Genomic DNA, 15,856 nt, shown 5'->3' on the forward strand with positions numbered 1-15,856 from the left:
CCCTTTTTAAAAGAAAACTTCTAATTACAAACTGGTCTGCAAATTAAACATTTATTGGTAGTATGAACATTGACAGGTGTCCAAAAGAGAGGAAGAATCTCAGAGGAACAGGGAAAGTGTCTAAAGGTGACAGAGGCTAGAAATGGGGGCTGTTTTGGAAAGATACACCAAGACAATCTATTTAACGAGGCAAATTGGACAAACAATAATTACATATGGGAATAGCCATTATCTATACATCACAACAAAGTATAAAGAGTCTGGTGGAACCACAGTCAAAATAAAGTCAGGCTTTCTTAAAAAAGTCCAAAACCATTTAAATGACATTTTACATAAATGCATCTTTTTTAAAGATATTGGGATGGGGACTTTGAGGTCAATTTTGTCCCAAGAAGGCTTGAAACAAAAGAATTTCAAACCTCAGACTCACGAACAGAAATGAAAATGTTAACGGACTTAAGAGAATGGAGAAAATAAAGAGACATTAGTGAGTCATTCATCAAAATAACATTGTGTCAGCAGCCCAAGATAGATTACTGCTGAGGGAGCAGGGCAGAAAGAAGAGAAAGTAAGGGAAAAAAAAAAAAAAAAAAAAAACCCAGCAGCAAAGGGAGTCAGAATTTGCTGCTAGTATATAGAGAAAAGACATATATTGCCAATTCTGTGAAAACACAACAAAACAAAAACCACGAAGAATTTTTATGCCAACATATCTATCTTCTTAGGCATTTGTAAAATACATAAATACTTTTCAGGGTATTTATATATACCCACCTCTTTATAATACTTTTCAGGGTGTTTATATATACCCACATTTTTAATATACCTCCATCTTTAATAAAAGCTGCAAGACGTGGCAACTTTTCTAAAACACAACTAAAATGTACCTATCATTTTTTCTGTGCAGTTACTTCTCTAAAAGTGTCCTGAGCTTGCCCTTTGGAATGCATTGAAGTCTTCTGCCCTTGCTGAACACAACCACACATGGAAGGGGTCTTCTGAAAGCTCTCCCAAAGTTCCCCACCCCTCAGAAGATGTAAGATTACTCTGCAATCCTTTCTTTTCTGCTTCTATTGCAAAAACAGAAGATTAGAAAAAAGACTCAACAGACATCTTCCAAGTTTTTTTGTGTTCCAGAATTGGTTGGGAAACCATACCACTGCATGGAGCTTGGTAGCCCATTCAGACAATTTTACTAAATACAAGTCACTTCATCATATTATTGAGAATTCTTCTTTGTGGTGATTTTTCCAGCAATAACATGTGTCAGAAATAGACACAGTGGGTGGGTGCATCACATTGACTAAGAACCACCACACAATACCAGTGGTTTTGCTGATATCAAACGAATTCAATTTAAGCCATATAACTGGCTTAAATATATCTCTTTAGCCAAAGAGTGAGTCTTGCACTTTTTACAGGACATTTAACTTAGTGTGTTGGTGGCCAGAGGATCATAGGTTTGCATTGGGAATATGGTTCTCAGGTTTTCATGGCAGCCACTAAAAATATATATAAAATATATGTAAGGATGATAAGAGACTCAGAAATATAGTCCAGGGACTGTATCACTGGTGACAGAATGTCATTTTTCTGTACGGATTTTTTAAAAAATCAGAATATATATCTAAAATTTTTTGTAACCAAGTTTTTTGGCTGATGATGATGATATCACTAACAGACCACCATTTTTTTAGATACACACCAGGTGCAGAAGGTTAAGTTAATCATACTCCCATGTGCATGGGACACTGTTATCATTGGGTCACACAAGCAATGGATTTTGTTTAGTTATTAACAAATAAGTGGGAACCATTATAACCAGTCCATGAGAATTTGGATTTGAATATATTCCAGGTGACATCCTAGTTCCCTAAAGAAAACACCACAGCTCGGTAAAAGCCTGGTACCAACAGTGCTACAGTGAACACAATAAGGTTACTGTATTTCTGTATTTACTCGATTCTAAGATACTTCATCAACTTAATAATAGCTTTTCAGTGCCACCTGTAATGAGAGTGAGAGGGAAAAGAAACACTACCTCATGTTAAATGTACCCATACACTGAAAAACACAATCGGGTTTTAGAAACGTTAAAATGACAGAAAAGCCTTAAATTGAAAGAATGTCTTAAAATTGAGGCAATGATGATGGATATATCTCTGGTATCAGTATTAGGCTGTAATGTTAATTTCACAATTTTCAAAGTAAGATGATCTTTCCTCCTCAGAAACATATTATGCATGCTTAAACAGACTGCATTATCATACACTCTAAAATCAGTCACTGATCACACAGCCAGATCCCGCTGCTCCTGCCCCAGGACACTGAACGGAATGGGGCGTTACTTGCCTTTCCGGGCTCACACTCGGTCCCGTCGGCCCAGGGTGTGTGCTGCGTCCGGCAGCCTTTGTGTGCTCCATCCACGTTATTGCACCAGAGCCGTCTACACTGCATCTGCCCAATTCAGTTGAATGACAATTAAGTGACAACATGATTAAGATGGTATCTAACGAGGGAAGGATTGCTTTCAGCTAATGATTTGCCAATGATATAGAGTAGAATTAAAAGGGATTTTTCTCCTTGGTATGATAAATGATAAAATATTCCAAGGGATGTAGAGGGCAGCCCATAAGATACACTTCCATGCCTGGTAGGACTTGCAGTGACATAGAAGGGGAACTACTTTGCATCTGAGACCACATGATGTCCAGTGGTCCTCAGTAACACCTCCCCATGTTACAGAAGAGGAAACTGTGGCTTGAAGAAACCAAGGAGCATGCTTAATTTCACACCAGAATTGTGTGATTTGAGTTTAGGTTTTGAGTTAGGTTGTGATGAGCTGTGATTTGTGTTTAGCTTAAGGTTGACCCCAAAACTATTTTTTTTTCTACTAGGCCAAATAATATCATGGTCATACTATGACTCCTTTCTAAGGCTTTTAGGGCTTGTCTGCGGAAAAAAAGGACAAAATATTGTGAAGTACACCAGGCATACAAAAAGTGCAAAAAAGAAACAATGGATACCCACATACCCACCACCCAGCTGAAGAAAGAAAACTTCACAGGCACAGCTGAAGGGCCCTGTATACTCATCCTGGGTCCCTTTCCTCTCCTCTTTTCCCCAGAGGTGACCACTGTCCTGAGTATGTTCATCACTTCATCATTCCCAATGCTTTTACTACAAATGCAAAAAAACCTACCAGTATTGTATAGCATTTAAGCTTGATACAAACAGTACCATAATGACATATCCTGTAACTTGCTTTCTTCTTTCTCTAAACACTGTATTTTAGATTTATCCCAGTTGATATATTTAGCTCTATTTCAGGGCATACTTTTTTAAAATGATTTTTTGTTTTTATTTTTTCTAGTTATTAAACCATGCTCATAGTAGAAAAGTTAAGAAGGTATTAAAAAATTATTGAAAAACAAACAGAAAAAAGCCTCCAACTACCCACTCTCTTCTGTAGCTTTTTTCCGCTTTTAGAGCTGAGAACATAATCTACAAAATAAATTGTTTATCCTGTTATTTTAACTTAAAATTATATCAGGAGCAAGTTCCCAGGTGTAGATCATTTTCGACTGCTATACGATATTCCACTAAACAGAGACTCTATCATTTGCTTAACCTTTCTTTTCTTGGGCATTTCCATAATTCCTAATTTTTGCTATCATGAATAACACAGAAATTAATATCATTATGGATAAAATTTATTCAAAATGTTTTATTATTTCCATGGAATCATTTTGGGATCAAAATGTTTTGTTATTTCCATGGAATCACTTCCCAATTTACCATGCAACCTCAGAAGTCTCTCCCAGCAAAACAATCATATGCCCAAAGGGATGGAATGGGTCACCCCACAGAAGCACAGCTCATCTGTAACCTGATAGCCACTAGATCATATCACAGATCCAAACATCCATGACACATGCACCAAAGTATCACACACACACTCCCCAGCTGAGCTAACACCAGAAATGATCTCAAGCCCCAAGTGTTCACAGGACTCAACCTTAACAAGCTAAAACAGGGAAACAGGTTTGTCTCATGAGTTAACTTTACTGCATTTAGACGCATCCCTATCATTTAGATTACCTAGATAGGTCAAAGGGCATGAAAGGAGATAAGGAGAGAAAAGAGCTGAACGCTGTGATTACCAGCTCTGTGACCTCATCCTCTCTGAGCCTCACTTTCTCAGTTGTAAAATGAAAGTGATGATGGCATCTCCCTTTGAGGTGTCATGAGTGTGAAATGAGAAAGTATAGGTAAAGCACATCTAACACTGAGCAATGGTATTGTTTATCAGCATCATCAAAATTACTATGATCATTCACAGTCTATTTCATTCTCAACTTTTCCTGGGGTAGTTTATATGAGAGTGAGAATCCAATGGAAAACTATGAATAAAAAGAAATCCAGGATCTATAGACAAGGACAGAAACAGCCCCCAAACACTTACCATATATGGGCACACCTGAGAACCTGGTCCAAAAATCAATTCACATTGTTTATTCACGTTGTAAAGGAGGCCTGGCAGTTGGGGAGGCAGAGGGTAGGGTCTGGATTCGGGTTCATTGAGCAAACACTCGCCATAACCAGTGCTATGAAAAGCAGAAACAAACAGATGATGAGATCAGAGACTGTCAAAGGCTCATGATAAAGGTGAAGGCCACTCTGGCATTTTAATGGCAAAGAGGACAGCTCCTTTTTTACATTTGCTTTATTCTTTTCATCTAAAGCTAAGTCCAGAGCTGAAGTTACATTTTTGGTGTACTTTATAGAACCAATGCTATGCATACAACATAGTCAGTAGGAAATCTATATCTGTTACAGCATTTATCACACTTCAATGCAATTATCTGTTTATTTTTGACTGTCTTTCCCAATAGACTGTAAGCTTCTTAGGGGCAAAGATAGTGTCTTTTTCATCCAAGCATGTGGCCCTATTCATAGTTTAGTAAATGTTTGCCAAAGGGATGAGTGAGTGAGTGAACTGATGACCCACAGAAAGAAAACACCTTACACCATCTGGTTAATAAGAAAAACAGCTACCCTTCAGTTCTTTCACTTTTCTGCAAACACCTCTTCTGGAAAATTCACACCCGGTGAGTTCTGATTAATAAGGCCCCCTCTTCCCTGTGGTTGCAGAAATACACACCCAGTGACTTTGGGACAAACACTTAACCTTTTGTACTTCTGGGAGAGAAAAGCAATAAATCTGTTTCACAGGGGCATTGTATAATGTAATTGGATCATTGAGCAGCCTAGTAGGAAGCTTAAAAAAAAGAAAGGAAAAGGGAAAAAAAGAGAAAGGGAAGGGAGAAGGAGAGAGGGTGGGAGAAAGAGAGGAAGGGAGGGAGGAAGGACCAGAGGATGGGAGAGAATTTGCACAATTCAACAACATGGGGTCCTCTGCAATTTCCATCCACCCGCATGATCTTCTTTGTTTCAAGCTCACTCCCCCACCCCTTTCCAAGCCCAAATGACTAAGTTAGATGTATAAATATTTGTGGCCTTCTTCATGGAATCACATTCATGATCCCTCTCCCTAAAACTGAACAAATTTCAAAGCTCTACCCAAAATGAAGCAACATTTTCCACATTCTCTTTAAGATCCCAACTTTTTTTTAGTTCAGTCTGTAATCTTCTAAATGCTGGCAAGGATATGAACTACACAGATGTCAGAAAATATTTTTTTTCCTTCTCCAAGGAATGTCAACAAAAATAACAACTCAAAAGGAATGCTTGACTCTAGATTTTCTTTCCCACAATTAGTTCTCTACAGTAGGCCAGACACTAGAAGTCTGTGCTGAAAGAAAGTTCAAGCCTTACTCTAAAAACTCAGTGATGTATTTTCGACTACACTTTGACCACATCCAGGGGTTGGTGTAGAAGTTCAATGTGGGAGCCATGACATGCTGGGGATTCTTCACTCCTTCTTCTTTACATTTATTGTTGTCATCATGAGGCATGTTAAACCTAAAGCCAATGAGACAATGATTAGAGTGTCAATAAATGCCAAGGGATTGCGCTGCTAAAATTGCTTTAAGACTGCATCCTTCTAAGAGAAAAAGACTTACCTGGCTACTGCACTGTGGATGAGAACCTGACTCCTGATGAGCAGAACAAGATTTAAGACAATTCAAGATAGAGTATAGAATAAAACAGAATTCTCACCCAAGTTAATACGAAATGCCTTTCATGTTTAAAAAAAGATATGGTTTGGGCCATTTATTTGGCTTAAAGTGTACTTTTTGGAATTGCAGAGGCTCTGAATGTGCTGTAGTTGGTGCTAGAATACAGTAGTTGGAATTCCTAATAAGCTGTAAAAGGGCGATTTATAGAGTCAAGAATTTGGCAGGTTTAATAATACTGTAAATCTAAAGAGTCAGTCCAGTGTCAAAAATTGAAGCCAAAAGCTTTCTAATAAGAGGCTCACTATGGGTCTTGGCATCTGTCCTTTTTGGATCGGATTGACAAATGATATGCTTGTATAGGTATATCATTATAAAGGTATGCAAAGTTTGTGCACAATAAAACTCAAGAAAGAGAGTGGTAAGCATGGAAACCAGGGGCATGCCAATTCAATTGGCTTAACTCAAGAGATGGCAAATAGTTTCATGCTTCATGACAACAGCAATTGATTGGTACTGGCTTCCTAAAAAGTCAGACACAAAAGGATTCTTAAACTAATCCAGGTTCTGCCTGTGAGAAGGCTGTGAAGGACTGCCAATGTCCTCTCAAGCCTGGGAGGGAGCTCAATAGCAGCATTAACACATACTTGCCATTCCTGGTTTAGCCAGAGGAAGTGGAGAAAAATGACAGGAAGTATTTCCTCAATCCAGAAACATCAATTCTATGACCCAAATGCCATTCTCAGCTCAGGAAATTATCCACTGGGTGACAATCTCAGAGTGTTGCCTTCTCTCTCTGGATGACTGTCCCCAGTCACAAAATTGATGCATGTGATTAATTTGGCATTTCAGCAGGAATTCACTTCAATAGTTCATCTTGAATACAGAAATAAGTAAGTCAGAAGTGTGTTGAACTGCTTCATATAAAAGTATAAGCTGGGATAAAAGCTGTGAAGTCTATCTCATTCATTTCTCTTGTGTTTTCTTTTCTTTTTCTTTAAAAAATTTAGGCACCTCGATATTTGCCAATAGAGATGGAATATTTGGCAATAGAGATTTTATCTGTCTTGGTTGAACTTAGTAATAGTTCTTAATGCTTAAGAGTCTATTTTCTTAAAAGAATAACTGCCCTGGTTTCCAGTTCCCAGCTGCATAATCAGTGTAATACCTACATCAACAAGCCTCAAACAGGCAAAGCATTCAAATCTTAGTTGTTTCTCTGTTATGCAAAGGAGCTGGTGCTTCTTTCCCACCCCCACCATGACTTGATAAAGTTCATTTCATCATGTAAACATACAGAAAACTTATTTTCATTTAAATGTCAGGCACATTTGCTCATTACCGGGGCTAAATAATAATAAATATTTATTAAACACCTACTAAACAATAATAACCAAGACTTTGCAGCATTCACAATGCACCAGGAAGTATGTTAAATGCTTTAGATGCTCTCTTTCATTGAATCACTTATTTGACCCAATGAATAGTATTATTATTCTCCACATTTTGCAGAGGAAGAAACTGGGCTGTGGAAAGATTTAATTACATGGTCAAAGTCACATGGCTACTTAGGTGGGGGAGCTGGAACTGGAATTCTCTTCCGGGAGTCCTTGAGTTTCATCAAGGTGCCTTAGAAACCAGAAGAACAGAGGATGCTGACTAAGCAGATCTGGCCTGCTGCAGCTGCTAAATGGAAAGCCTGCCTCATTTATGTTCTAAATATGGGGCATCTGACAATATTTTCTCTGGAGAAAAGAAAAGATGTGTGTTCTTAAAATATATGAGAAAGTTACTAGTTTAAAAATATACCTGTTATATGTTGAACTGAATTGGAAATACCTGTATATATGCACCTTGCTCTATGCCTAGCACAATACCTTTATAATGTGTCTTTGTAAAAATATTTGAATGAAAAAGCTTGCTTAATAGATGTTAGTTAGCTCTGCATAAAGTTAACATCTGACACAGAAACTGACAGACAGCTATATTTATGACATCTTTTGAAAAAAAATGTCAAAAATATATAGTATAAGTAATTTAATTATTTTAGAAAGAAAATAATGCAGTTCAAAAACCAGAATTTCTAGAAAGTTTACACATGTTTTAACCATGCTCTGTCTCTAAAGAGCAAAAGGGAAAAGCCATTTCATAATGGCCGGACACTTATTGACTATAATAAGGAAATGGTTCCTTCTCTGTATCTTTGTTCATTCTCTTCCCTAAAAGAGGGATTTCACTGTTCCCAGATGTTCAATGTCTGAATTACAGCCATATATAACTAGAATCAGAAATGATCTGGAGTTGCAAAAATCTTATGGGCCAGGGCAATGTTGGGAATCCTCCTAGACAAAGATGTTAAGTCAGGAAAGTTCTCCAGTCTAATATATCCTCTGCATCAGCAGAAGGAAAGACCCTATTCTTCCAGTTTTCAGTAGGAAAAAAGAATATTAGACCTTGCATGTTAAACTTGAGCAGTTAAACCAAAGACACACACGAGCTATGGCTGAACAAGATGCACTTCATTTACTCCACTTTCTGAAGCCAAAGTCATTTCTCCCAATTAAGCTCAATGCTCTTCAACCACACAAACTCTACCATGACTTAGGAAGTGTCTTATACCCACTAAAGTCAAGTAAAAATGCCCACTGATGTCAAGGACAAACCTTTTAGGTCACTCTGAATTAAATGAAATTGTTGAAAGGAAACTTACACATGGCCCAGCTCATGCGCTATTGTAAAAGCCGTACTCAATCCACTATCTTCACTAATAGAGCAGCTTCTATAGGGATCACAAATGGTTCCCAGTTCAGCAAGACCTATGGGGAGGGGGGGCAACAAAGATTTACTTTAAAAAGCAATTGTGGCTTGTAACAAAAACATGTAGTAAACTGTTTTAGCCATAGAGGATATGCACAGAGGACTCACCTAAAGTATCACACTTGTCATGAGCTCTGCAGATATCCTGCCTGAAAGCAAAGCAGACTTAGGCCTTGACGACACCAAAGAGAATATGTCAACACAAGTAAACACTTTAGAGTCTTTTAGGCATTCACAACAGCACACATTTTAGAGGGGGAGGGTTACAGAAAAGCAGACTAACAAGGCCAGGGTTTCACAACTCAAAAAACATTTGGGAATCATTGATTTAAGAATAAAAGCTACATTAAGAAGTGTTTTGCTGCTGCCAGGGTAGCCATGGAGCAGTCAGAAACCTCTTCAACCAGTACATTTCCCAATACCTTGGAGTAAGTGATTCTAGTTTCATAAAGACTCTGAACATTCCAGAGAAGACTCTAAATGCTTTTCATTTAAGTTCACTTAGGAGGGTTTCTGACCATATCAGAGGAGGCACAATTAGGCCAGCACCGCTGTACAACATTTTAAAGATTTTTGAGATAGTAGCTACTATTTAAAAATTGGGAGATTTAATATCTAAAAGAACCCACATCTCTGGCTTCTTAAAAAAATCACCGAATCTGGTAACACTGGACTCATGCCCCACATGGCAACAACCCACTCAATCTGAATAGCAGCTAAATCTGCAATATAAAGGAATTTACTTTCAAGCCTGCCTAACACATTTATGCCTTATCTGGTACCTATAGGTTAGTGGTTCTCAACCAGAGGTGATTCTGCCTCCCCAGGGGGCATTTGGCAATGTCTGGAGACACAGTTGGTTGCCACAGTTTAGAGGAGGGAGTGCTAGTGATAATTACTAAACATGGGCCAGGGATGTTGCTAAACATCCTGCAATGCACAGGGTGGTCCCCAGAGCAAAGAATTATCTGGTCCAAAATGTCAACGGTACCTAAATTGAGAAACCCTGTATAGTACTAGGGGCTGGCTGCCAGGAATGTATGAAACCATCCTATCAACCTGACCTGAAACAGAGATTTGAGGAATAAGAAATCCATATACCTTGTTACAAGAACGGCAGTATCATGCTGAATTCCACCTGGATAGTTCTTCGAGTGCTGCCACTGGCAAAAGTTTTTTAATGTTGTCTGGGCATTAAAAGATATGGAAGGTCCTTCCTAAACACAGAGAAGAATTATGGTTGGTCTGTTGCACTACCACCAATTAGATATGCCATTTCGGATACAGATAGAAGAAAAAAGAAAAAAACTTAATTACCTGTTCATTATGAATCACAACTAAGTTCACAATAACAATATTAATTAAATTTCCAATACTTGGGTCTTTATAGATAGAGGCTACCTGCAACCGAGATAAATTTTTCAAAGTTAATTGTGAACTCTGTGTAAACAATAAGCAATTCACTTCTTATGTTGGGTTCCACCTCTTTTTACGTTTCATGCAACATATGTATTATGTAGTTCTGAATTTTCATTCATTCAACAAATTTTTTAAAAGTCTCTCTGTAAAATTCATAGATAGCAGCTTTAGATAATAATGAATTTAAACAAGTTTCAATTCCAAGGTATTTTTCTCTGAAATTGCATTGCCACGTGACTTAGTTCTCTGTACCAAAATGCTGGATATTAATTTTCCATCAAGCTCTTTTTCCTTTCATTTGAAATTCTGGATTGCCAACTTATGGGATCCCACACTGACCATGTTTGCTAGTGCTTTATCTTTACTACCCTCTTGTGTCCTCAACAACCTGGTAACCTGTTTTTGGATTTTTTGCATTATTATAATGAATTGTGAGAACCAACATTCACAAAGGCTTATTGTGGATGAGGTCCTTGTTGAAAACTGCATATGCATCTGCATTTAGTCCCCATAACGAAACTCTGGGCTAGGTACTGTCACAATCTCTGCCCAACGAAAGAGGAAACCAAGGCTTAGAGAAACTTTGTCCAAGGCTACACAGTGGAGAGTGGCAGACCCAGAGCTCTCAACCTAGGTCAGTCTGACTCAAAGTCCACGTTCATAATCAAAATTCCTATGACAAATTTGGAATTATGGGGTGGAAATGGAGCTGTGTTTATGCAAGGCCTGGTTAGGTTTTCCTTTAGCTCTTCTTGCACAAGAGAGGGCTGAGGCACACAGGCCTGAGCAGAGGACTGGGTGGTAAGAGGGGAGTGGGCGGATGCAGGGTTGGGGGTCATCAGGGAATGGTTCAAAGCTATGAGGGGAAAGACAAGAAGCACTGGGGAGGGAAGAAGAAACCCTAAAACAACATTCCCAAACATGGTTTCTGTTCACATTCAACTTGGGGAATGTATTAAAAGGTTGCTGTTCAGATAAATTAGAGTTGATCCATGAAATTGAATGTTATGCTAAGTCTTAAAATGAGTGAGAGGAGATCTATATGGGCTACTATGGAACGATCTCTAATATTCCAAGAAAATAGCAATGTATAAAACAGTGTATAAGAATGCTCCCTTTCTGTTTGAAAGAAAGTCATTTATGCATACGTATTTGCTTAAAAAATGTCTAGAGTTTCACTGCCCTATATAGTGTCCATTCACCACATGTGGCCTCTGAGCACTTACAATGTGCCTAGCGCAAACTGAGAAGTCCTATAAGTGTAAAACATATACTGGATTTTAAAGCCTTAGTATATTAAAAAAAAGTTAAATATCTGAATAATTTTTGAAATGATAATATTTGAATATAAAATAAAGCACATTATTAAAATTAATTTTACTGTTTCTTTTTACTTTTCTTTAATGTGGCTACTAGAAGATTTAAAATTAAATATGTGGTTTGCATTATGTTTCTATTGGGCAGTGCTGGTTAGAAACATATGCAAAAGTTTTTACCAAGGGTTGCTTCTGGGAAGAGGCTAGAGAGCCTGCATACAAGATACTTATTTTTTAGTCACTAGGCTTTGGCTATGTTTGATTTTCACAATCATGCATATTTATTGTGTTTCCAACTCAAAACAGGAGTAGAAAAATAGAGTGAGAAATTCCTAGGCCTCACCTCACTGATACTTAATTTAAGGACTGAGGCTTTAGGAAGCTCCAAGGGTGACTATGATTCATAACCAGCATCCCAAAGTATCACTGAAGGCCCACACCCAGCTGTGCAAAGTTCCTAAGACAGAGAAAGAGCATTGGTTTTGGGAACTGGACAAGCAAAAGGTCCCATGCAATGGCTACGATACTCACTAGCTTTACCTGACCACGGGCAAGTGACCTAACTCCTCTGAGATTCGGTTTTCTTATCTACAAAATGGAGATGATAATCCCACCTAACAGGGTTGCCAGGAGGATTAGAGAGTATGCCTTTTAAGTAGGAACACACTGTCTAACACAGAATACACATGCAATATTGATAACTGTTATTGTCATTACAAAAAGACAACCAATGAATAATCTCACGTTCTCTTCAGTCACTTGCTGAACAGTGGAAGTGCCAGCCCTGAATGATCCTCCAAAGCACTGGATGGAAACCCATTCCCCAATGGTACATTTAAAGACATCATAAATCACCTTCTTTTGAATGTACTTACAATTGACATTAGGGTCAAAATATAGTGTTGAAGGTTTGCTCCGTGGTATAAAACCATTCTGTTGTCTGCCACCACCATCACTTCTACAAACCGTGGATAGGATAAAAAACGTTTTGTTCTTCTGTGGGTCCTCTTTTCCCTTGTGCTGTCCGTCTTGTTCCCATAGGCAGAATACGCCTTTGTTGCTAAGCCACTGTTTAAGACCGCCACATCATCAGCCAGGTTATTCCTTTCTCCCCATTTTCTTGTTCTGGTTTTCCTCTTCTCTTCACTGTGACCATTTTTGTGTTCTGTAACAAGTCAGATGGCAATCATTACATTTCAAGCCACATCTACTTCATATTAAGAATTTAATTTGACACATCTTAAGATGATGCCTCTGTACTCAAATTATGTACAAAAATAAGTCCTATATACTGTGGAAACAGGTGCAATCCAATCTGCTCTATCATCTAAATGACTAAGGATTTGAGATGAGCTTCCCTGGGAAGCTTACATAAATGCTCATTTAAGGTATTCGAAAATCAGGGAAACAATTGCATGTGATTCTGTTCATTTGGTAACAAAAGCCTTGCTGGGATTTAAACAATTTCCATCTCATTGTTCTTTGCCATAGATATAGTATGGGCCAATAACGCAGCTACAGAGCTCTGAAAAATGGAAATGGAGATGTTTCACATATACTACTTTTGATATTCAATGAGATATAGTATAAAGAAGTGTGAGAGGTGGGCAGGCTAACAGAGGATACAAAGGAACTACAGAAAACGCACAACGAGGTAGTCTATTACCTTATTAGATCATTGGAATACTTGAAATGTAAGAACAGAATCACTGCTATTCAATGTCTCTGAATTCTTAATTTATTTCAGGGTTCAGTGAAGGAAGCAGATTAAACTCAGAGAGTATGGGCAGGCAGTTGGGACCCTGATTTATAATGTCACATTGGCTCTACTTGTTTCCAGCACTTGTCTCTTGGGTTCTACACAGTCTTGCTATTCGAAGGGTGGTCCATGAACTAGCAGCATTGGCAACACCTGGAAGCTTATTTGAAATGATGATTTTTTACCTTCACCCCAGACCTGAATCCACATTTAATAAGATCCCTAGATAATTCATATTTACACTTAAATTTTGAGAAGCACTTGTCTCAAGACTAGAACTTGGCTTGAAGTTATTAGTGGTGAAAATATCCAATTTTCATGTCATCAACCATACAATAAACAGAATAAGCATAAAAGTGCCTGCCAAAATACACTTTGAGTAAAAACAGAATTTAATCTATTATCTTGCCTATAAGCTAATAAATATACTATAAAGCTTTAATGCCACTAGCTTGTACTCTAAAATAGGCAACAGAATTGCAAGAAGTATGCTTACCTAAGACCTAAGGAATAGAATTTGTTACACCAATACCCCAAAATTTTTTTAAAAAGTTAAATTGTAAGTGGGTTTACATTTGAAGGGCCCAAATATTTAGGCCAAAATGTGTATTTTTGCCTGAGTTTAGTGTTTCAGTTGGCTGTCTAACCTGTCAAGCAAGTTATATATAGTTCAACTACAGATAATGAGAGTATGCCAAAGCCTGGTACATAGCAGGATTCAACATTAAATTCTTTTCCTTCTAGTCTCTCTTTCAAGTGTATTCATGTATGTAAACCAATGCCATATAGGCAATTAGTCTGTTGTTCAATTTTTAAAGGATCAAATGAATATAAAATAGATACTAATCAAGTACCTACTCAGTGCCAGGCACTGAACTAGGTAGGCTCTTTTATATATGTTATTTCACATACTCCTTTCAGACTGAGAAAATTATCTCTATTTTACACATGAGAAAACATCTCAAAGAGATTGAGCAACTTATGCAAAGTCACATAGCAGGAAGTAGAGGTATGAGGAATCAGGCATAGATTAGAAAGTCCTAAATAGTGTTCTTTTTATTAGGCAAGATTTCTTAATAGCTAGGGATTGAAAAGGGCTCATGATTTGGTTGACAGTTTCCAAACTGAATCTGAATTGGGAAGAAGATAGTGCCTAATGGATATTTTCTGGGAGACTTGCTTTATACAATAGGTGCATGGAAGCCATGCTGAAAATTGAATGCTTATACATTAAGGTAATATGTCACTTATTTTGTGAAAAGTAAATAATCCTTATTTAATGTCTCTGTAAGTATTTTAATTTGATTTATTACAATTGACAAAGTTTTAAAAGTTTTAGAAGTTTTATAGTCTCTATTGTTTTGCTATTTTCTATTGATTTCTGCTCTAAACTTTATTACTTCCTTCCTCTGCTTGCTTTAGGTTTAGTTTGCTCTTTTTTTCCCCTAATGTCTCAAAGTGGAAGTTTAGGTTATAGATTTAAGATCTTTCTTCTTTTCTTAATAGAAGTATTTACAGCTATAAATTTTCCTCTAAGGACAACTTTAGCAGCACCCTGTAAGTTTTAAAATGTGTCTTCAATTTCAGTCACCTCAAAGTATTTTCTAATTTGTCCTTTGATCCACTGGTCATTTAGGAGTGTGCTGTTTAATTTCCATGTAATTTTGAGCTTCTCATTTTTTTTTTTCTATAATTGATTTCTAATTTCATTACATTGTGATCAGCAACAATACTGTGTATTACTTCTATCCTTTTAAATTTATTGAAGTTTGTTTTATGGTTAGCATATGACCTACTCTGGAGAATGTCCTATGTGTACTTCAGAAGAACATACATTCTTCTTTTGTTGAGTATATTTTCCCATAGCTATTTGTTAGATGTAGTTGGTTTATAGTATAGGTCAAATTTTCTACTTCTTGATCTTCTGCCTAGGTGCTCTACTCATTATTGAAAGTGGGGTGCTGAAGTTTCCAGCTATTATTGTTGAAATTTCTATTGCTCCCTTCGTTTGCCAGTTTTTCCTTCATGCATTTTGGTGCACTGTTATGAGGTACAAACATGTTTATAGTTGCTATATCTTCCTGATGAATTGACCCTTTTGTTATTATAAAACACTTTGATGGACTTTATTGTATCAGTAAGTGAAAGAAGCCAGTCACAAAAGATCGCATATTATATGACTCTAGTAACATGAAATTCCATTATACGGAAATCTACAGAGATAGGAAGTAGAGTAGCAGCTGATTACAGCTGGGGTGGAGTGGGGAAATGGGGAGAGGTGATAGCTAAAAGTTACAGGGTTTCTTTCTCAAATGATAAAAATGTTATAAAATTGATAGTGGTGATGGTTGCACAATCTGTGGATATATCAAAAACCATTGAATTGTACACATTAAATGAGTGAA

General features: G+C 37.4%; 1 protein-coding gene across 1 annotated transcript in view; it reads right to left on the bottom strand.

Moving 5' to 3' along the window:
- ADAMTS9 (ADAM metallopeptidase with thrombospondin type 1 motif 9) overlaps positions 1 to 15,856 on the bottom strand; it is a 156,757-nt gene that overhangs the window by 116,500 nt on the left and 24,401 nt on the right. The window contains exons 4-11 of the mRNA XM_063113586.1: positions 12,568 to 12,857; positions 10,275 to 10,358; positions 10,059 to 10,174; positions 9,066 to 9,106; positions 8,851 to 8,956; positions 5,839 to 5,985; positions 4,466 to 4,607; positions 2,353 to 2,457 (exon numbers count right to left, since the gene is read on the bottom strand). Coding sequence (XP_062969656.1) covers positions 2,353 to 2,457; positions 4,466 to 4,607; positions 5,839 to 5,985; positions 8,851 to 8,956; positions 9,066 to 9,106; positions 10,059 to 10,174; positions 10,275 to 10,358; positions 12,568 to 12,857 — 1,031 coding nt within the window. The remainder of the gene's footprint in view (positions 1 to 2,352; positions 2,458 to 4,465; positions 4,608 to 5,838; positions 5,986 to 8,850; positions 8,957 to 9,065; positions 9,107 to 10,058; positions 10,175 to 10,274; positions 10,359 to 12,567; positions 12,858 to 15,856) is intronic.

This window comes from Cynocephalus volans, chromosome 11 (assembly GCF_027409185.1).
Source record: "Cynocephalus volans isolate mCynVol1 chromosome 11, mCynVol1.pri, whole genome shotgun sequence".
Taxonomy (NCBI): Eukaryota; Metazoa; Chordata; class Mammalia; order Dermoptera; family Cynocephalidae; genus Cynocephalus; species Cynocephalus volans.